The sequence below is a fragment of the Penaeus chinensis genome, chromosome 32 (assembly GCF_019202785.1).
Source record: "Penaeus chinensis breed Huanghai No. 1 chromosome 32, ASM1920278v2, whole genome shotgun sequence".
Classification (NCBI taxonomy): Eukaryota; Metazoa; Arthropoda; class Malacostraca; order Decapoda; family Penaeidae; genus Penaeus; species Penaeus chinensis.
The window spans coordinates 21894374-21917736 of record NC_061850.1 but is presented as its reverse complement, the minus strand read 5'-3'; the positions used below and the strand labels follow the sequence as shown (position 1 = coordinate 21917736).

The following is a 23363-nucleotide window of genomic DNA, read 5'->3' as shown; positions in this document are numbered from 1 at the left end:
TTCGGCCCTGCTAAGACAGATGTTTAAAAGGCGGATTCATTAAGTTTTAATGACAGGTGTGTATGTTGTTTTTGAGAAATACCGTTTACTCAAAAGAAATCTTTTGAATATATTTTGTAAGTGCAACTGAACTTTCTACTACTTTTGTCTTTTATTTCCCCAGCCATAGCCCTTAGTAGCATACTTCAATGGGCCATGGCCTATCTAATCATAATATTATAGAAAACTTTGAGTTTTGCTGAAATTATACATTAATTAAAGCGGATTCACGTCGGGAGCACAGCTAAGCGCGCGATATTTGATACATAAAGATTCACACTGAGAAAGACGCCCGCGAGCCCTGTTTTCAACACTCAGTGGATGCAGCCTTGGAAGACAGTGCTTCGTGGTTTGGAGGAGGAGGAGGCGGAGGAGAAGGATGAGGAGGAGGAGGAGGAGGAGGAGGAGGCGGAGGAGGCGGAGGAGGCGGAGGCGGAGGAGGAGGAGGCGGAGGCGGAGGCGGAGGCGGAGGCGGAGGCGGAGGCGGAGGAGGAGGAGGAGGAGGCGGAGGCGGAGGCGGAGGCGGAGGCGGAGGCGGAGGCGGAGGCGGAGGAGGGGGAGGCGGAGGAGGGGGAGGCGGAGGAGGGGGAGGCGGAGGAGGGGGAGGCGGAGGAGGGGGAGGCGGAGGAGGGGGAGGCGGAGGAGGGGGAGGCGGAGGAGGGGGAGGCGGAGGAGGGGGAGGCGGAGGAGGGGGAGGCGGAGGAGGAGGAGGCGGAGGAGGAGGAGGAGGAGGAGACGGAGGAGGAGGAGGCGGAGGAGGAGGAGGCGGAGGAGGAGGAGGCGGAGGAGGAGGAGGCGGAGGAGGAGGAGGCGGAGGAGGAGGCGGAGGAGGGGGAGGCGGAGGAGGGGGAGGCGGAGGAGGAGGAGGCGGAGGAGGAGGAGGCGGAGGAGGAGGAGGCGGAGGAGGAGGTGGAGGCGGAGGAGGCGGAGGCGGAGGCGGAGGAGGCGGAGGCGGAGGAGGGGGAGGCGGAGGCGGAGGAGGCGGAGGCGGAGGCGGAGGAGGCGGAGGCGGAGGAGGCGGAGGCGGAGGAGGCGGAGGCGGAGGAGGAGGAGGAGGCGGAGGAGGAGGAGGAGGAGGCGGAGGAGGAGGAGGCGGAGGAAGAGGAGGCGGAGGAAGAGGAGGCGGAGGAGGAGGAGGAGGCGGAGGAGGAGGAGGCGGAGGAGGAGGCGGAGGAGGGGGAGGCGGAGGAGGGGGAGGCGGAGGAGGAGGAGGCGGAGGAGGAGGAGGCGGAGGAGGAGGCGGAGGAGGAGGAGGCGGAGGCGGAGGAGGCGGAGGCGGAGGAGGCGGAGGCGGAGGCGGAGGAGGCGGAGGCGGAGGCGGAGGAGGCGGAGGCGGAGGAGGCGGAGGCGGAGGAGGAGGAGGAGGCGGAGGAGGAGGAGGAGGAGGCGGAGGAGGAGGAGGCGGAGGAGGAGGAGGCGGAGGAAGAGGAGGCGGAGGAAGAGGAGGCGGAGGAGGAGGAGGCGGAGGAGGAGGAGGCGGAGGAGGAGGAGGCGGAGGAGGCGGAGGCGGAGGAGGCGGAGGCGGAGGAGGAGGAGGCGGAGGAGGCGGAGGCGGAGGAGGCGGAGGCGGAGGCGGAGGAGGAGGAGGCGGAGGAGGACGAGGCGGAGGAGGAGGAGGAGGAGGAGGAGAGGAGGAGGAAGAGGGGGATGAGGAGGAAGAGGGGGAGGAGGAAGAGGCGGAGGAGGAGGAGGCGGCGGAGGAGGAGGCGGCGGAGGAGGAGGAGGCGGAGGCGGAGGCGGAGGAGGAGGAGGCGGAGGCGGAGGAGGAGGCGGAGGAGGCGGAGGAGGAGGAGGAGGAGGAGGAGGAGGAGGAGGAGGGGAAGGAGGAGGCGGAGGAGGAGGAGGAGGAGGAGGAGGAGGCGGAGGAGGAGGAGGCGGAGGAGGAGGAGGCGGCGGAGGTGGAGGAGGAGGAGGCGGAGGAGGAGGAGGCGGAGGAGGAGGCAGAGGAGGAGGCAGAGGAGGAGGCAGAGGAGGAGGACGAGGAGGAGGCGGAGGAGGAGGAGGCGGAGGAGGGGGAGGGGGAGGAGGAGGAGGAGGAGGAGGAGGAGGAGGAGGAGGAGGAGGAGGAGGCGGAGGAGGAGGCAGAGGAGGAGGCGGAGGAGGAGGAGGAGGAGGAGGCGGAGGAGGAGGCAGAGGAGGAGGCGGAGGAGGAGGCGGAGGAGGAGGAGGAGGAAGAGGAAGAAGAAGAAGAGATATTAATGCTAACTCTAGCACTCTGAAATCACTAGAGAGAGAGCTGCATTTTAGCAACATTGTAATAAAGGATTATTATACAGTGATATATATTTTTTCATCAGTCTTATAAATGAAGGCATCAAAATCCATTTGAAGGGTTTTGGCAATATCCTCCCAGCAGCTGTCCTACCTTGTCACATCTATGTAGCCCTCTGTAGTTATGTCATATAAGCACGGATATTTCTGTACTTCTATCAGCTGCTCCATTGTGACTGCAGATTGTAGAGAACTTGCAGTATGTCAACTCATTGGGAAGGGTGTAGCGGCCCGAGGGATTTCCAGAATAAGTGTATATGCGTTAACGGATACGTTTTTAAAGAAATCGCCGTCCTGGTGACTGATCAAGATATGCTCATGACATAGCTGGCATAGCGCGCATAGCTCTGCAACCGATCTGAACACACTGAAAATACACAGGGACGATTGAAAGCCACATAGCTTCTTATCCCGCGCATCGCATAACGTAGTTTTACTCCCGGTGTGAACCCACCTTTAATCATGCAAATATTGAAGATATTGAGTTTCGCTGAAATTATACATATATATCCCCTGAATCCCATGACCACTGTTATTGTTGAGGGCTTAGAAGAGAGACCGTGGCCCAATCTGGAGAATCTCCCCTACTTTGGACCTCATCCCTTGGCTCATCCAGTTTTGCACAGCCTTTCTCATCCTTTCCTTTTCCTTGTCTTCTCTAATCCCTTCTTCATTCCACTTCCTAAGATGTGAGAGTCGTATTGAAAGGATAATAAGCTGGCTTTAGATCAATCCTGAACGGCCTAAGTGAGCCATGGACACGATGTTCCCGTTCAATTATCTAACTCTTACCCCAGAGGGACCCTGAGGAGTGACCACGATCAGTAATGATTTTGTACCCTTAATTGGGGTATTTAGGCTTGCCCCTATATTAATTAGCGCCAATGACTTCATTTTTTCTGGCTCCCCAACCCCTGGCTCTCCTTTGATCACAACGGCTATTACTACCCCTCTTCGAGAGCTGCAACCCCATCAGTTCCTTCCAAGTCACCCACCCTGGGTATTACCCAACTTCAGAAAAATCCTCATCCTCCAGTCTTCCTTTCAACCCCCTCTTCTAATATTTCTACCCTTCATTCGCATTGTCCACCTCCCTATAATACTACCTCACTACGCCTCTTCCTCTTGTCCTTGTCCTTCAGTTACTTATACCTCTACAAATGTTTTGAGGTCTCTTTCTAGCTCAGCTTAGTGGCTTCAATATTTTGGGGATCCCCCTAAAGTTTACTCCAACGACACCTTCCTCTTTCAACATCTCCAAATACAAGTAGGCAAAGTTTCTTCTGCAGTTGTTCCAATAGTTCACACCTTTTCACAGTTATGTCTGAGTCCTAAGCTCAAGCATTATCTACCCTGACTGACCTCACTGACAAATCTATTCTTGCCCAGTTTCACTCATTCTTTAATGCTTAGATGGAAACTGTTTTTATCTCCCTGGCTGGTTACCCTGTTTATGACAAGGGGAAATGACCAGCTTGCCTGCCATCTTGATTATAATGCAGTATCAGTGTACTATTCCCCCAAGAGACTCCCAAAAGTCCTAAACCAGTAATGTCAAGGTTACTTGCTGTAGACATGACCTCCCCCATGAAGTTTATAAAAAAGTGTCTTGCCCTATCCATATTGTCCCCTCCCCCATCAATATCAGAAATGATGGCATTTTGACCACCCAGCCACTCCACAGCCTGCTGCCCTCATGTACCCAACCTAGCCATAATCATTCAACTGCCCTGTGCAATCATGGACGTGTGCCAATTGTGGTGGCTCTCATAATGCATTTTAAAGGGGCTGCACAGCCTATAAGTTCCAGTCTAAGGTAGGAGTTCCCAGATTCAAAATTGGCCAAACTTTACACTTAAGCTGACAATGTTGTATTCTTGCTCCGTACTCTAGTGATTTCCTCTGCTCTGCCTCCCCCTTCTTCCCAAGCTGGTTCTACATCTCCCCCAGCATCTCTTCCTCCAGCTCCTTGCGTTCTCACTTCTATTACCTCCCTCTACCAGTCAAATTATTCTGCCTTTCTAAATCCAGACACTCAAGTATCTGTTTCCCCTCTTCCACCCCTCTCTACCAAATGCATCAGACAATTTCAATGTTCCACCCCATCTCCTACTGCTTCCTCTCCCTTTGTTCAAACGTGTCTCCTCTTCACCCCTCCATAAAAAAAAAAAAAAATAATAATAATAATTTCTCAAACCTCCCCATCCTATTCTCTTTCAGAATCTCTTGAAGACATTAATTTTTTTTCTAATCATGACCCCAAATGCCTATCCTTCACCCTCCCTCCAATCTCTCTGCTCCCTACAATCAAACTGACTGCTGACAACCACCCTCCCGCTCATATTCCTCCGACGCCCCCACTCCCTCCCCTCCCACCCACTGCAACATTTACACCATAGCCCTTTCCTACTATTATTCCTTCTGCTCCCTTCTGGATACATATGCTCTCTTCTGGATACAGATACGACTCCATTTTGACACATCATTGCCCTTCCCCAGATCCTCTCCCTCCTAACATTCCTAATGATACTTGCCCCTGATTCTTTAGCCGTATTTTCCAATGGTTACAGCCTACCTGGTACCTCTCTCCTACCTTGGTTATTTTCATGCATATTCACTTATCTTGGGTATCTATAATGCAGTACTACCAACCATAAGATATCCACAAATAGAAATGTAAATATATCACAAAATACCGTGTACCAGTCGAAAGAATAACCAATACAGTTAGACGTCATCCCAGGCCATTCCCTTTATGTCACGGGAGTGAGCGTAGCTTAGCGGTGTGTCTTGTTTCCGATCATGCGATAAATTTTACATGTTATACTACGTCTCATGACACCCTAAATGCCACCGAAAAATATGGCACTTGTCTTATTCCCCTTATGTCTTTCTCTCCTACTTCTCCTAAACCCATTTTTACCCAAATCACAATAATTCTTTCACATTGAAATTATCTAACTGCCCTTAACCACCCTTTCCCAAATCCATTCCTTACCCTAATAACTCACCCTCTTTACTCTTTTCAATACCATATCCTAATCTGCAGTACAACTTTTGACATGTAGCAAATTTAGTCAATAATTCATAATCCTTCGACGCATTCTCACTCAGATTTAAAGCCAGAATGTTGCCTGGCAAATTCATGAAGAGGATATTTTCCTCATTGAGGAAGTCTCACTTTCCTTAGAGGCATGACACCAGATGCCATCATGCGTAACCATGGTGGCGCCATGAATGGCAAAAGAGACGAGATATCCCATTGAGACCCGAGAGAAAACTGCTGAAGGAAATTACACCAAAACACTATCGTATGATCTTTATGTGTAATATAAGACATCTAGATAGTCAATAATTAATTTCATGTCTTAGGGTGCCCTTGGGGCACTGGCAACTGTGATGACATCTGGGACTCCTGGAGTTGAAACTTTCCACAGTTGCTGTAAATTTTTGCTTAAAGGATATATAGGAGAATTAAAATGAAACAAAACATTTTATTTTCAATTATTGCATATCTGCAATCTTTACTAGCAGCAAATAAAGAAGAATCCTTCTGTAAAATGGTAGAATACATGCATATTTTTAAAAAATAAATACATTCTTTCTGTAAATGTGTAGTTTCATTATTAATTACTACATCGAGGTAAATAAAAAATAACCTTCTATAAAATGGTAGAAAAATGCTTGCATAATTTGCAAAAAAGGACGTCCTTTTCTTTATGTATAAAAATGGATTCATTAAAGTATCATGAAACATAAATCTCCTTCGTGAGCCTATTCTTTAGTGTAAGACTAAAATAAATTGCAACATCACTGCTGTAGTTTCCTTCTATGTGATACAGAAGTAACATATGTGCACCATGCCAAAAAATAGAAAGCAAATATCAGATCACTTATACATGAAACTCAAAGAAACAGTTTCTCTTTGCATAGTTGCAGAGAAATATCTTACACTTAGTACACAGCGTTCTGGTTCTGTTCTTACATCCTTCCCTGCGGCATCTTCGGAATGAGTTCTTATCATCAATGATTATTGGGAGATGGGATGCACCTCTCTTTCTTTCGGCCATGCTTGGCAGAGGAGACAAGCCTCGTCTAGCTACCTTTGAAGAAGGTCCAGTCTCTGAATCAGTAGTGTCTACTGCAAAGATATTTGCATCTGAAATACTTTGACTGTTACTGGCATGGTCAAGGAAATCTCCTGACATTAACTGGTCTGCCAAGATTAGTTTAAAGTCCAGATACTGTTTGGATTTTGACTCTATAGCATTTCTGTATTCCAGCCAACAATTGGCAGTCACAACATCAAGCATATGCAATACCACCTTAACAGTCCATTTTTTAGTGCGATTTGGGCTTTTGTAATAGCTGACTATTTGATCATGAACATCTACACCCCCCATGGCACGGTTGTATTCTCTTACCACACGGGGCCTCTTCATACCAACATGGGTATTGGAAGCTTTAGACCAACGCTGGCACACATCTTCATCATCAATAGAGAACTCATTTGAAGCCATCAGTACCATCTTTTTGCCATACCAGGCAGTCACAGCTACCTTGTTATCATTTCTCACTTGGCAGTCGGATGCACCTCTACCCTCTTTGCGCAAGGCTGCCTCGGTCTTCAATTTTTGCTTCGCTGCTTTAGGTACCACGTTTTTCTTAATAGTGCCTGTGCCTCGAAGTCCTCTGTCATACAGGTCACATAGCAAGTTTGAGCTTGTAAAATAACTATCAAAAAAAATACTTGTGCCAGCATCCACACTACGCACAAACCTTAAGACTGCTGCTTCACCAGTCGTGATGGTTCTGTTAGGCTTAACATTTAACTTTTCAACAGTGGATAGCAATGCTTCTTTAGTTTGAAAAATTTCAAAGTCTAGTACCATTCCACTTGGGGAAGCTAACACAAACATTTTTAACCCATCTGGGAAAGGTTTGCCTGGAACATGTTGTCTGATACTGATCCTACCTCGAATAGGAATCATGCTCTCATCAATACTGACCTTCGATGGCCTTGGCAACTCACTGCAACGAGTTCGGATTGCTTCCAGTAGAGGTCTCACTTTCCATAACCTGTCTACTTTCCTGTCCTCTTCCAATATAGTGCTGTCATCAATAACCTTAAGTGAGTGTCTGAGACTGAAAAATCTGTCTCTTGACATTTTCTCAGCAATCCAAGGGATCCTAGTTTTTGACTGCCAATACATCTTAATCCTTGGCATCTTTATAACTGACATGGCAAAGGTCATTCCTATGAATGTAGCAATTTCTCTGCTGTTTGTATTGATACATGTTCCTTTGGCTTCAATTGATTTCATATTTGTGTACATTGCAATATCATCCAAAAAATCCTCACTAACATAAGATAGAAAATACTCGATTGGTTTTAACAGATTACAAGATCCCAAATTTTTGGCTATATCCTGAGGAGCATGGTCAACGAAAGCTCTATTTCTTAAGTAAAACAATGTTCTTGGCTCTCCAACAGTAGAAGACACAGATTTCTCTTGGAGATCCTCTTCAGAATCCGAGTCCGATGAAGTGACAGCTTCTTCAACACCAATCAGTCTCCCAGCTGACGTCACTGCCTCGGGTAGCCAGTCATCATCACTCTCACTAAAGTCGCTTTCATCAAGGAGGTCCAGAAATGTCTGAGATCGACAGCCTGCAAATAATTAATTTCAATACATATTTGTTTCTCACTAGAATATAAGGTCATCATCTCCCACGTGGGAGTGGTTGCTTCCTGCACCAATATAATAGTGAAGGGATCTTCACTAGGGGTTTGTTCCAGTAAGATGATTGCGCTTAAGTAACAACGGTGTCTTGTCTTTTGTCTTGAAAAATATTGGAAAATGTTAGCATTAAGCAGAATGCTAGAAGTATCATAGTGATACGTTATAAAATATACTAATGCTTTACCTCTTCTGGAACCTGCAGCACCAGCTTGTCGAGATGTAGATGGGCCTGGTTCACTACTATCGCTTCTTGATGATGGTGCACCACCTATAAATAAATTATATTAGATATCATTTAAATAACTGGTTAGTGTAAGTCCTTCAAATAAGGTTATGAACACATAATAGTAACAGTGACTCAAATTTATTGCCATTTATGGTATTTCAATCAATAAGAAATGCAATAGAACCCACCAGGTGAGGATGTTGAAACACTAGCCTCATGCTTCCTGACAGCTGATGGTTTGCCACCTGCAAAAGTCACACCATTTGATTAAATGTCATAGTTACCCCTTTCACACATTTCTGTAAGACCTGAGTGTCACAGGGATGATCGGTGTTGTGGTAGGTAACATTCAGCATATATTTTCTTCGCTTAATAATCAACACACTTTGGCAAAAATGTCGGAGACATGCACTGACACATTGATGATCACATCAGCATTGGTATTGCAGTTAATGAACATCTAATATAAAAGTATTTAACAAAAATATAAAAAAAATGACGAATTTCCAGTCTCACAACTCCCGACAGCATGTGAATGATGCACTTTTATTGTGCTTGATTTCACTCATTTTGCATCATCATTTAAACTGTTTAAGCACTTACAAAGGTGCACTAAGCATTGAAGCACAATAAAATAAGCAAGTTTAACTTATGCGGCATATTTGTTGAGCTGGTGCCAGCTGTGTTGGCTTCTCAGAGGTTGCTGAACCAATCAGAGAGCAAGACGTCAACACTGACACGCCCGCAAAGTTCAAAAATCGCTGGAGAAGTTTCGTCATCAGGATGACATTGGGTCTCAAAGGGACGACCATGTGTTTCTTCAGAACTTGGATGAAGCGATCTCCATTTATAACAACATTCCCACTGAAGCAACCCCAAATAATTATGGAAACACTTCACTGTTTTAATGGTGTACCTGTGGTCACAACGATTTCGTCTGAGGTGGGTCTTACACGCAGTCTGTGGGAAGTTACGACTTGGAAACTGTTTGGGTCAGCAGAGGTTTGTGTGCTGCCATGAGACTTGGTGTGATAAGGTAATGTTTACAGCGGTGTTGGATAGTGCGAATAGCAACATCTTGAAGGAGCTTGGGGTAGAGTTTCTTGAGTTCCTTTGCTGTCAGTGTATCATATCAGTGAACGAACTGTGTAATGAACAATGATATGGCAACACTGTTATTATTTTAGACAAAAGCCAGTCGCACTGTCACCATGGTACGATACGGATGTACGTCAATTCAGACCCTTGTGTATCTAATCTCTCCTGTCAATATATCACGAAAGGATTTACGTGAGTTTATCTATCCACTTCTGATAGACATTCTGTGGCATCCCACACCAACATGGCGCAGTGATTTTCTGTGAAAAGACAGTAATGAGAGGAACCGGCAGTGACCCAGCGATGTAGCGGCCTCGTGTTAAGTGACTACCCTCAATTTGTGAAGTGTCTGAGTGACTTGTGTGGTGTTAGTGAAGTGCATTGATCTCTTTTGGTGGTATTGTGAGCAGGGAATACAGCTGTCATTTGATTCCCCCGCATTTTTTGGTCATTTTGGCCAAAGCTACGCTCTACACCCCAACACATCCTATCTGAAGCTGCACTGGCGTTCTCGCCGCACCACACAGCCAGAGACGAAGCTCCGCCCCTTCGTGACGTCGAGCTCCAGGATTGGTCGGCCGTGCCCAACAGCTCTGACGCCGCGGCGGCCGTCTGCGAGGCGCCCCGAGTAAACAACCAGACACATAGAATATAATTCATATAAGCCAAAATGCCTAAGACGAAAGCAGCGTCTACACAAGAGGGAGTCACGCCGTCTCCTTCAGCGACGTCGCCACCAGAAGTACAGCCAGCTAATATATCCATGGATATACTATCGCAAATTATGGAAATATGGCGGCAAGAGGTGGAAGAAAGGAAACAGGCGGAAAAAACAACGTCGACAAGAGGACGAGGAACGACGACAAGAGGAAGACAGGCGAAGACAGGAGGAAGACAGACGTAGAAGAGAGGACGACGAGCAGAAAAGGAAGGCTGAGGAACAACAATTCTTACTAAAGCTGCCCGCACACGAGCAACTTTTTATTGTGAGTTGTCAGAACAAAAAATTGTCGCAATTAAAAAATTGTCGCAACGAAAAGTTGTCGGCAAGGTACATCCGCACACGAGCCACGCGATGGCGACAACTATTGTTTAGTCTCATCATGGATGCCGTGGAGGTAGCAGTAACCTGTGCACTCCTGCTCAGGAGGAGTCAAAAAAAGAAGCCAAGAAATCACTGGGTACACCCCATAGTCAGTCAGCGATTACTACGTGGAGCATTCCACACATTGTTTGAGGACCTAAAAGGGCACCCTGATCATTTTTTTAATTACTTTAGGATGTCACAGGAAACCTTTGGTCATCTAATCACATTAACTGGGCCCCTTATAGCACACCAGGACACCAACATGAGGAAGTGTGTGCCAGTAGAGGAAAGGCTGGCTGTAACATTAAGTTAAGGATAAATAAGGAAAATGTTTATTCGTATTACATGTAATTTATTGACATAATTAATTATTCTTCTTGTAATAGCACTACAGGGAAATGAAGAAAATATGTTCCATTTTCAGAAAAAGAAAAATACATCACTATTTCTACACTACACATCGCTGTAGATATGATTGAATTGCTTTCAGATGTAACTAATACTTTGTGAATAAAAGAAAATGTATTTCCTTATATATTGAGCATAATAAAAAAAAAAAACACTCAACTTCAACAAAATCAATGAAAGATTCAACAATAGAAATCTGAAAAAAACTTTTAATACTTTTTATATTTAGATAAACTAATGATATTAGTTATCAGTGAACACCAGAATAAATTGGAATACATGAACGAGAAAATACATAATATTTAATCTATTACACACTGAGCACTAATCATGTGTGAAAATTATAATGGTCTTACTATGACAGTTCTAATAGGTCGGTGTCACCTGAGTTCAAAGAATATTCTGATGCTGGTGGCGAAGCTGTGGTGGTGATATTTGATGCCGACTGTTGAAATTCGCGATTTTCTTGTGAATGATGTAGCTGAGGTGGATAAGGTTGGTTGTGAAGGTATCCAGGAGTCTGTACAAATTCTTGAGTTTAGTGGTGACCTTCACGTATCTGGTGCTGATGCATGTGATGCATACCACTTGTAGGCAGATATCTTTGGGTGTTCAGAGACATACCTGATACAGCAACGTACGGTTGACAAGTGCTTGTAGAGGGCGTATTGCCATGATAAGCAGTAGATGGAATCTGTGTCGTCATCATCTGTACTCTTCTCATCACTTTCATTATTTCTATCTGTGCTTCAAATCTTTGCTCATCATTGAACTTTTTAAACTTCGGAATTAGTGACATTACAAAGGCTGTATCCTCATCACAATTTTCTTTAGTCTTTCCTCTTAATATTTCAAGTAGTTCTTCTTCATATCTGTTGTTGGAAGCTCCTTGGATTTTTCTTGGTTTATGTGGTCTTTGTGCGTTATTCACGTTTGCAGAATTACTTGGTGTGTCGCCTTGTTCACGTTCTTCCTCCTTATCATTACCCTCCGGTGCTGAGTAGTTACCTATGGTTTCTCGCTCGTTAAAAGTTGGTGCAAGGAATAGGAGCTGATCAAAGTAAACATACTTCCTTTTCTTAGCGGCACCATCTCCTGACCTGCCTTTTTGATCCTTTAACGCCCTCCTGAAGCATTTACGGAGATTTTTCCATCTTCGCTGTAGCTGGTTTCCTGAAATTAATGAAATTAATTTTTTTTTTTTTTTTGCAGATACCTAGCAACGGGGAACAGCTTCGTTTCGCAACATCTACATGCCTGAGAAAAGTGGAAGTGACTGGCTCCAAGTCGCAAAGGATTTCTATGCTAACACACAATTCCCAAACTGCATTGGTGCTCTTGATGGGAAACACGTCCGCATCAAGAATCCAGATAATTGTGGTTCTAGTTTCTATAATTACAAGCAGTTTTTCTCAATTGTACTCATGGCGTAGTTGACAGTGGGTGTTCATTTACAGCTATTGATGTTGGAGCTGCTGGAAAATCCAGTGATTCAAATGTGTTTAAAAAATCTGATTTCTGTAAAAAATTAGATTCTGGGGAACTTAAGCTTCCAAACCCATGCCCACTACCAAATGACAACAGTAGAATTTGCATGCCATACGTTATTGTCAGTGATGAGGCATTTGCTTTGACTGAGAATGTTCTACGGCCATATCCAAACAAAAATCTGACAGATCAACGTGTTTTCAACTATCGTTTGTCACGAGCAAGGCGTTCAGTTGAATGCACGTTTGGTATCATGGTAAACACATGGAGAATTTTCCATAGACCCCTGGATGTTAAACCTGAGTTTTGTGATGTCATAGTTAAGGCATGCTGCATTTTACACAACTACGTAAAAAAACATAAGGGTGTCAACTTTGAAGAAACATTGTATGAATGTCCAATGAATGACATTGATCGTGTTGGCACCAGATGTAACATGAGAGGAAAAACAGTACGAGATCACTTTGCATCATACTTTACTAGTCCCCAAGGAGCAGTTTCATGGCAGTATAACAAAATATAAAAGGTCACCGCTATAAAAGTGAACCACATGATAGATATTTTCCTTTCAAATACAATATGTTTCTTACCTTTTTTCTTTTTTATCCTCAGGGGAGAGAATATTCCAATCGCTCACCACAGCCTCACACACCTCACGCCACAACTTCTCTTTGATATTCTTATCGCTGTATTCCTTCAGCTGGAAATCGTAAAGAGGTGGTCTCTTCTCTACCTCTGTTATGAGTGTTTCGCAGTCAAATACATCTTTTATTACAGACATGATAGCTACCACATCCTCTCACCACTGAAATCTGAAGGGGCAAGGCAGCAGCAGGCTGGGTGGTGGCGACAACGGAAAGTTGCTCGTGTGCGGGCTCACATTTAAAATAACGTTTTCTATCGCCGGCCACAGTTGCCAACAATAGTTGTGTTGTCCGAGAAATTGACCCGAGCGCAACTCCCTCTCAATTTTTTGTTGTCGCCTCAGGAAAAGTTGTCCATGTGCGGGCTACCATAGAGATGTGTGTGTTCTATATTTGACCATTTTTTGGTTGTGACAACTCACAATAAAAAGTTGCTCGTGTGCGGGCAGCCTAAGTTAGTGGCTGTAGCTAAGCCTAATGGAGGTGTCTGGATAACTGTTGACCTCATCAAACTTAACCCTATATTGCCTACATTCATCACCCCTTATGGTCGCTTCCGCTTTTGTCGTGGACCCATGGGCTTCGTGGCCAAAGGTGATGAGTACTGCCGTCGAGGTGACATAGCACTTGACGGAGTGCAGCAGTGTGTAAAGGTGGTAGACGACATCCTTCTATGGGATGAGGACTATGCATCCCACCTAAAGCGAGTACAGGAAGTTCTCATGAGCTGCCGTGCACATGGCATTACCGTGAATGCTGACAAGTTTGTGCTTGCAGCCCAAGAGGTGTCATTCTGTGGATATACCCTGTCAGGGAATGGAATTGCAGATGAGGGAGAGAAAGTCCGTGCCATAGCTGAATTCACAAAGCCAGCTAACCTGACAGACCTCAGAACATTTATGGGTTTGGTGAACCAACTGGCTGCAATTGTCGAGTCTGCTGATATTTTACGCCCCCTCACGAGTCCCAAGTGTGCCTTCATATGGACTCCTGGTCATGATGCATCATTCAGCCATGTGAAGAAAGCTCTATCACAACCACCTGTTCTCGGCCATTTTGACCCAGCACTCAAAACCATACTTCAGACAGATGCTTCCCGCCTGTATGGTGTAGGCTATGCACTGTTGCAAGAACAGAAGCCTGGAGAATGGCGATTAGTGCAATGTGGTTCCCGATTTCTTGCAGACGTGGAGACGAGATATGCCACAATTGAGTTGGAATTAGTGGCTGTCGTATGGTCTATGATGAAGTGCAAATATTACCTGCTAGGTTTGCCCCACTTCACTCTGATGACAGACCATAGACCTCTGGTGCCCATACCTAACTCATACACGTTAGATGCTATTGATAACCCCAACTACAACGCCTGAAAGAGAAGATAGCAAGTTATGTCTTCACAGCTACGTGGCATAAAGGAAAGGAACTAGCAATCCCAGATGCCCTCTCCCATGCTCCAGTGGATTCACCGTCCCCTGAAGATATCGCTCTTAGTGATGACACACGTCACTATGTCAGACGTGTAATTTACTCAGCGTATGGCCACTCTGAGCACAGTATCAGGGACAATACAGAGAAGCGACTTGGTGCTTGATAAGATGCGAGCAGCAGCACGTGAAGATTTGGTATATGTCAAGCTCCTCGACAAAGTGACTCATGGTTTACCTGCCAACCGTGACAATTTGGACTCTGACCTATTCCCATATTGGAAGGAACGTTACAATTTGTACCACGATGAGGACCTCATCCTTTTGGGACCCCACATTGTAGATCCTTCTACCCTTCGCCAAGAAGTGTTGGCTCGCCTACATGACAGGCACTGTGGCGTGGAAGCCATGAAGCATCGTGCCCGACAGTGGCCTGGTATCAATTCAGATATCACAAATGCAGTCAGATCATGTGAGCCTTGCCAAGTACTTCTTCCAAGTCAACAACAGGAGCCCATGATGACAGAAGAAGCACCCATCAAACCCTTTGAGTCTGTGTCAGCAGACTTTTTCAGTGCAGCGGGGAAGTCTTTCCTTGTGTATGTTGACCGACTCTCAGGATGGCCTGTAATAGCTTACTGTGGCACTGACACTACAGCTGCCGGCACTATTAGTTTCTTCAGAAGATTCTTCCGTGACCTAGGAGTCCCTCATCGGCTACGCACTGATGGTGGACCTCAGTTTTCGAGCCGAGATTTTAACGACTTTTTGTGTCGTTGGGGCGTTCGCCATGATACATCCTCTCCCCATTCTCCACAGAGTAATGGTCATGCAGAAGCTGCAGTGAAAGCAGTGAAACACCTAATTATGTAGGTCGCCCCTTCTGTTATCCTGAATGAAGCTTTTGACCGTGGATTGTTGGAACTCCGTAATACACCAAGTCAGGATGGCCGTTCCCCTGCACAAGTTTTGTTCCTGTGTTCCAGCCCACAACTCATCTTTTGCTCCAGAATGGCAAGAAAAGACAGAAGAATGTGATCGCGGTGCAGCTATGAGGACGCAAGCTGCTAAGGCATTGTACAACTCGCACGCCAGACCCTTACAGCCACTGCAGATTGGATCGCAAGTCCGAATACAAGATCCTGTCTCCAAGCGATCGAATAAAGTAGCTGTAGTTATGGGGACTTGGTCGGAGCCGCGACTACCTTCTCCGGACGCCTTCAGGACGAGTGCTTTGGAGAAATTGTCGGTTCCTTCGCGTTGTGCCCATTTCACCCCGTGCACCTGTGGAGGACAAATGTGATGATGTCCCAGAACGCCCATCCTGAGATTCTCCTTGCCCACGTAGACGTCGTCAACCCAGAAGTTATGGCGCCAGATGACATTCTCAACATATTGCTGCCCGTTCATAGGCTTATGAACGTGAGGAGGGGGGGGAGATGTGTGTATATATATGTATCATATCAGTGAACGAACTGTGTAATGAACAATGATATGGCAACACTGTTATTATTTTAGACAGAAGCCAGTCGCACTGTTACCATGGTACGAGATGGATGTACGTCCTGTCAATATATCACCAAAGGATTTACGCGAGTTTATCTATCCACTTCTGATAGACATTATGTGGCATCCCACACCCAGTCAGTGAGTGGTGTCGTCTTCCTGGACCTTCTAGGACACATTATATTGGGGTATAGCATTAGGTGGCAACTCACACGCAGCAGCAAGCAGGCGCATGATGGTGGACTTACCTCTCCCTGTCCTCCTCATTATTTCTTTAATCGGCACTCTCTCCTCCCGAAGAGCGAGAATACGGGCTTTTTCCCCGTCAGTCAGTAGCGTGGGACCCATCTTGACTTGCCGGGTTGGGTCTGGAGAGGCAGCAAAGAAGAGGGCAAAGAAATGAGAAAAAAACAGCCACATTATACTCCCAATATGAATTTATATGAATTTTAGTGTGATGAAAACAGAGACTGCATGTTCGCCTCCCTAAATGAGGATATTTTCAGAGCCCACTGTATACTGCTATATGACTTGATATCTGCCACATCTATTTGTTTTTAACCAATAACCATTGTCCATTTATTAGCCTTTGTCTCAGCATCCTTGCAAAAATCAGTGTTTAGAATGTATTTCTCATTGCTCCTAACACCAAACCTAAGTATCATCAAACCCTTTGGCAACATCAGGCATCCAATATACCAGCGACAAAAACTGCTCTTTCTGGTTCATATAACTCATATCTAAGCTTTAGAGGAAATGTGTGATCTCACCACAACCCAACGTCTCTCCACGAAGGAATATGAAATCCCAAATGAGTCACAGTCCCACATGCAGCTGCTTAAGCCTGACTAAGAATTTACCCTGTTTTGCATAGACGGCTGGGGACAATATGTGTTTGATGAACTGGTGTACCACAAGATACATACTGAATAAAAAAAAAAAGTATCCCCTGGGAAAGCCATCCATTAGAACAGTTCTTTGATACCTCTGTGATGATTTCAGCTGGCATAGAAAGAGGCACAAAGGCCCAAGCAACATATTCAAAGAACAATAACTCCCTTACTAATTGAGGTATTAAAGTAATTCAAGTAACAGGATGTAGCCTGTCCAATGTAACAAATAAGCAAATAAGAAATGATTAAAAACACTGTTTATGGCAAACAACAGTTAAAATACCAGGCCAAAAAGTGATGTTTGAATGTTATGGATAAAGATTATGGATACCATACAGTAATTAAAAAAAAAAAAAAAATCCCAGTCAGGGATTTCTTCCCCATTAGTTATGCTGTCAGTAAAAAAAAAAAGAAAAAAAAATCCTACTCAAGTACCGATTTGGTCCTACAAATAATCAGCAATTTATCAACAGCTGTAGTAAAAATAAAGTTATTCACAGTCTATAATTATCCAATTATTCTTGTACCATCACCATAATAAAAATAATAGTGCGATAATAAAACAATACTGCATTAATGAGAGGTTCACCACACAACCACAGCAAAGATACTGTCCCCCCCCCCCCCCCACACACACATATCTATGCAACACTAACAAAATAATAGAAATTAAGTTTAAAATCTGGTTGCTATTACTGCTGTTTATTAATCAATAACAGTATCATAGTTACTCTTATGACGGTATGAATATTGAACGAACAATGAAAACACTCCCATTACTCAACGTAGTCAAGATCATTCTCAACATCAGACTCATTACCTGCTGATGGTGCATGTTATTCTTGTACGGTCACGGTTTTTTTTTGCAGTTCCAGTAGTCTGGAGGGATGGATGTTAGCAAGGCCTTTATGTCAGCCACGTTTGCTGTATTCAGGGACAAAGGGCCACTGTACTTGGGTTGTAGGTGTACACTAGCAAGTTTTGTTCCCTGTCATCAACCGAACTGATGACTTAAGTGCACCATACTCAAAAAATAGCCTTTCCTGTAGGGTACATTTAGCTCAGTAATTCTGGCTTCCTTAAAACTGACTGATAGATCTCTTAACCCTGTATGGACCACAAACACTTTCCTTGGTTAGAAAAATTATCCTTTGGTTTTAAGACTTGTATGGACCTAGTAAATTGATTATATATATTTTTGTAGAAAGTACTACAGCACGTACAATTATATAGCCACATGACGAATTCGTCATGTTGGTCACCAGGGAAAGGATATTGGCATCAAATGCAGTATACAGTTTTATTACATTTTGATGTATTGAAGACCTTTTTGTCTGACATCTTACTTGGAGACTATATTTGTTATACAAAATAAACACAAAAGCATAATTTCATGACAATAGGAGAAACTAGTATATAAAATTATATCCTCAATAAACACAAATGTGCAAATTTTATCAGTTTCCATAATGTAAACAAGACAAAAATGTCTCCTTTTTTTCATCAAGATTAGAGAGAGTGAGAGAGAGAAAGAGAGAGAGAGAGAGAGAGAGAGAGAGAGAGAGAGAGAGAGAGAGAGAGAGAGAGAGAGAGAGAGAGAGAGAGAGAGAGAGAGAAATTGTCTTAGGTGTGGAATTGCAGGAAGCAATTATTTTTGTCATTTAGGCACAAGTTGACATTGCATTTGATGCACCTGATGTTTGTGCGACCCTTACATCCAAGTCGCTTGCAGTACAAGCGAGGATTTTTTACCTCTGGAAAATGACCTATTTTGTCCAGTCTCAGATCATTCTGTGGTCTGACTTGACTCAACTGTTTGCGTTTTTTCTGTGGTTTATCATCCGTCGTCGGACTTGAGGATGGACGACCTCTTTCAGGGACATACTTCCCGGCTTTGATGAGTGACTCAGAAAGAGACATCCTGAAAGAGAGTAGGGAATGCCTTTTCTCCAGTGGGATCTTATTCTTCTCGTAGTCCCTTCGATACATCAACCAAGCCTGATTGATAGTCATGTCAATCATATGAAAAACAAGTTTATGGTAGTACTTCTTCGATCGCACTGGTATTCTGTACAATGACAGAAGGCAATCAGCCAGATCCACACCACCCATGTTCTTGTTGTACAACTTGACTATATTTGGTTGTGGGATCTCTATTACTTTCTTCATTGTTTTGTCATACCGTTGTGCAGTATGAGATGGAAGACTGTTAGCAAAGGTGGACAGCAAGGTCACGCCTTTATTATCCAACCATTTGACTACTGTCACTTCTCTGTCATCACCAGACGACTTCCATTCCTCATGTGTGCCTCTACCTTTCTTCTTCATGTCAGCATCTGAAGATAATTTTAGCCCTGGAAGCCGGCATGGCCTAACTGTCCCACAACACCAGATGCCTCTATCAGCCAGATGTTTGTGGCTGCTGGAGCTGAAGTGAACCAATTGTCAAAATAAAGGACATGGTTGCTATTGTTTCGTATTGTCTCAGCCAAGTGCAACACTATGTTTGAAGATGCACCAAGGTCTGGAATACCTTTTTTATTCAAAGGTTGAATAGAGCCTGTGTAAGGAATGAAGTCATGAATGAGACCCCCACTGTCTGCAAGTACAAAGATCTTGAAGCCCCATTTCTTGGGCTTCATAGGAAGGTACTGCTTCGGCTGATGCCTTCCTTTGAAGGGCACCATCTGCTCATCAATGCAGATATTTTGTTGCATGGGAAGTTTCTGAAACTCCTTCCTCAAATGATCTAACATTGGTCTGACTTTGAAAAGCTTGTCATTGTTTATATCATCATTATTATCCCGAATATGTAAGTTTGATTTTATAGTCTCCCACCTGTTTCTGCTCATGACCATTGCTGTATAGTCTCTATACCTTCCGAATAGTTCTCCAGACCAGTGCAAGCTTGTTTGGGGAGTTCTGATTATGGTGAAATGAATGAGTAATCCAAGCCATTGCTCCAGCTCATCCCTAGTAAGGTTGAGTGGTTTGCTTACATTTTTTTGTGATGCATAGAGATTAGACTGGTAGACTATACTATCTAAGAATTCTGGTGTGAAAAACTTTTTGAAATACCATACTGGGTTTCCTAAATATGTATCAGAGTCACTACTGTTTGAGACTTCAGCATCACTAGGGATGAATGTTGGCATTGGAGAAGGGGATCCGTCTGATACTTTGTTCCACAGCAGGCGTCTTGAGGGCTTGGATGCTTGTGCTCTACTGCCCGTAGTGTGTGAGGAAGTTGGTGGAAGAGTAGAAGGATCCTGAATAAACTCTAAATCTTCAACTTGCAGAACAATAGTCTCGTCAGTGATGCTTTCATTACCAATCCTGTCTTCTGGCATGGCTTGATCTCTTTCTCCACCTGTGAAACAGTAAAATAAGGTACTACAGGGAGTGTCTTGGATGCAAAACTACGACAATCCATGACATGAAATTTCTCAGGTAGAATTCATACGGATAGGTGAATCAAAATTACAATTACATAGCATTGTCATAGTTGCATTAGTCGTGCCCAAAACAGAAGGACACAGGTAGCATGTTCCTCACACACACACACACACACACACACACACACACACACACACACACACACACACACACACACACACACACACACACACACACGCACACACACACACACACACACACACATACTTTTACTTACCGAGATCGATGTCACCTGTCTCAGGTGACTCGAATTCAGCATCACCCATGTCCCCATCAGACTCGTCTGAAGATTCATCACTAAGCCCATTATCTTGTTCAATTGGCACAATTCCCGTGTTTTCTCTACATAGCTCCCTGTTTCTGACTCTTGTGTAAAACAGCGATGCATTTATTCCTGGAAATATAAGCAGAAACGATAACACTAGGAACAAATCATGCAAGAAAACTCACTACATTCCTACTTCAGTGTACCATTACATAATTATAAATATATCAAAGAAAACGGATAAGTTTGAGCGTAAACTATTATAAAATAAAAAGAAACTGAACAGGACTCGTAACCTGGCCCACAGGTAAGACTATATAAACACACTACATCCCCTGTTATCAGGAATCATATCCTCACATATCACATGTCAGTATCCATGTGACTAATATGACGAATTCGTCACCATTATATAATTGCTCAAGAAATCATAGTTTCAACACAAAACGATAAACCAAATTATTTCTAATCATCTAGAACTATATGTGATTCAGAAAAAAAAAATATAAAGGACCATTCACATACCTAATAACTCATCCATGATCGAAAATGTGAGGAGAAATTCTTCACCTTCTCATCTTGTTTTGTGTGCATCAGCTGACTGAGGTTTGGCGCCCAAATGCAGAGCCAATCAGTTACCAAGTGTTATTTTTTTAAAGAGGGAGACTAGACTAATTCGTCAGACCTGCCACAGAAACAACTACAGCAATTCTCTCCAGTGCTGAGTCAATAAAAAGTTAGATGACGAATTCGTCAATTTCCCCTGCACCATATACCTCTTGAGTGTGTTGATGTTAAGGATTTTGACAATAGGGTAAGGGGGAATGATAACTATCTGTAAGACCTGGCAGTATGCTTCAAAGTCAGGGATGTCAGAGTGGTGGCTAATCTTAATTTTGATAATGCCAAAAATACAATGACTTACAGTGTATGTGTGGCCTGGCAGGAGGAAAATGTGCTCAGTGTGTTGCAGCTATTCACTGTGAATATCATGGAGATATCCAAGGACCATGTTGATAATTTCAATCCACTGTTTCAGGCAACTAACAATTTCGACTGATCCACGGTCCGCTTGTGATTTCATCCTATAGGTACATCATTGACATCTTTATCATTTTATCATTAGTGTATGAATGCACAGGTTGTACAACCAAGTCTTATGCCGGTAATACGCCTTACTAGTGGAAAGCTTGGGAACGAGTAGGGTCTGTTGCAACTCTATACAGATAACCCTGATATCTTCAACTGTGTTCTTGGCTTTGTTCTTCATTAGATGCTGATCCTATCCTGCCTTGTTCTTCTGCTTCTGTAATGTCTCTTGAAGCTGTTCCTTGGTGGCCTCATCAGTGGCAGCTTTGATGGAGTTAGTCAGCTGGTCACAAGTGCTGCAGCTGTCAGCCTTGGATGGCCAGAAAGCGATATATAACTCTGTAATGAATATGGTGTTCTAGAAATGCTTCTTAATTATCCTGATATCTGGGTGTTCTTGGTTCATCCAGTAGACATAACTGTCATATAGCTTTGCAATAGCCAGGTATGACTCCAAGTATAACCTGTGTGGTGACTGCATGACTATAGTGACTGGTCATGGTGGGGTGCAATGTGTGCAATGTGTGCATATCCACATGCAGCCTCAGGCCTAACAATGAAGGGTTTTGTTCACGGTTGTCGCGGACAGGAATATTACCACTGTCTTGCTGACATTGGTCATCAAGCGCGTCTTTGGTATTTCAAAAATATCTAAAAATGCTTGCCTACACAAACGATAAATGGTATCTTTGTACACAACAGTATGACAACATGAACTGATGAGGTACTGCTGTTCGGACTTCCTGTTTGGCTTATGATGCTGGACAGGAACTTTGCTCATCAATTTCTGGATGTATGTGCTGTCATAATTTCCTATTTTCTAGAAATGTTTAAGGCCCCTGAAATAGGTTCAGTTACTCTTTCAAAACATCCATCATTAGAGGGAGTGCCAATAACACAAGTAGGGTCCTGTTTACTATTCTTGTGACTTACGTATAATACTCCATTGTCACGTTTTATTTTACCAACATTTTCCACCAATCTAGAGGGATCTCTTACTAAGGTAAATCATTGTCGTCAATGGCATCTTGCTAAGTGATTTTCTAATGCCGCACAAGGACACGCCACAAGGCCAGCACTACCGCTTAGGAAAAAAATGACCCTTTATCATACACCCATGCTTTGGATTTAAGTAATGCTTGGACAGCTCATGTAGAATGTAACATTGCAAATACTCCTAACGGTAATTAGTCCACTTTGCAAAAAATGGTGATGTATTTTGTTGTGACACCATACTGCAGATTCAATGCTGGCACCAAACCTCAAATGGGCCTACGTTCGAATAGCTCCTCTGAGCCAGACTCCAAATTCAGCTCACGGCCTTCAGACAGCCATATACTCACACAGTGGTCAGTGCCAGGTTACACAAGGTTTACTTGTAGCTAAGGACAAGATTTGTTAATTATTCTGGACAAAGTCAAGGTCCTGCCACTTTCCTCATATGCTATCAGACTGGCATACGACATCCTGAGTGAAATCTGAACCACCAGCAGAAAAAAACTTGTCTAGCATACCCTCCAAATACAGCTTAGAACTCACATGCATGACCAAGCAATGTGAACTACACCCATTGTAAACTGATGCCTTCCACTTTAGAAAACACAACAATTACCAGTACCCCCCCCCCCCTGGCCCACAGTGCAAGGAGCCCAACCTCAATGCAAAAGCTCCTGTTCATGGAATATCACAACCCAGCATGCAGAGACATTGCTGACATGGCCCACT

At 44.2% G+C, this 23363-nt stretch overlaps 3 protein-coding genes across 10 annotated transcripts in view; 1 reads left to right on the top strand and 2 right to left on the bottom strand.

Moving 5' to 3' along the window:
- Positions 1 to 681: 681 nt before the first annotated feature.
- Positions 682 to 1530, top strand: LOC125042529 (cilia- and flagella-associated protein 251-like; the record flags this gene model as incomplete). Its single annotated transcript, XM_047638191.1, has 3 exons — positions 682 to 948; positions 1054 to 1308; positions 1387 to 1530. Coding segments are annotated over 3 exons (666 nt in total), but the record flags the coding sequence as incomplete, so codon positions are not given.
- Positions 1531 to 5845: 4315 nt separating this feature from the next.
- Positions 5846 to 23363, bottom strand: part of LOC125042350 (piggyBac transposable element-derived protein 2-like) — a 41530-nt gene continuing 24012 nt past the window's right edge. For 7 of the 8 annotated variants that reach the window (XM_047637890.1, XM_047637896.1, XM_047637898.1 and 4 more), the window contains 5 exons: positions 20502 to 20678; positions 16184 to 16303; positions 8469 to 8525; positions 8239 to 8322; positions 5846 to 7981 (listed from right to left, as the gene is read on the bottom strand). In XM_047637890.1, coding sequence (XP_047493846.1) covers positions 6204 to 7981; positions 8239 to 8322; positions 8469 to 8525; positions 16184 to 16303; positions 20502 to 20678 — 2216 coding nt within the window. In that variant the 3' untranslated portion in view covers positions 5846 to 6203. The remainder of the gene's footprint in view (positions 7982 to 8238; positions 8323 to 8468; positions 8526 to 16183; positions 16304 to 20501; positions 20679 to 23363) is intronic. The other variant, XM_047637893.1, reaches the window with a different exon arrangement.
- The window catches only part of LOC125042352 (piggyBac transposable element-derived protein 3-like), a 6463-nt gene continuing 1078 nt past the window's right edge, over positions 17979 to 23363 (bottom strand). The window contains exon 2 of the mRNA XM_047637903.1: positions 17979 to 20200. Coding sequence (XP_047493859.1) covers positions 19177 to 20178 — 1002 coding nt within the window. The 5' untranslated portion in view covers positions 20179 to 20200 and the 3' untranslated portion in view covers positions 17979 to 19176. The remainder of the gene's footprint in view (positions 20201 to 23363) is intronic.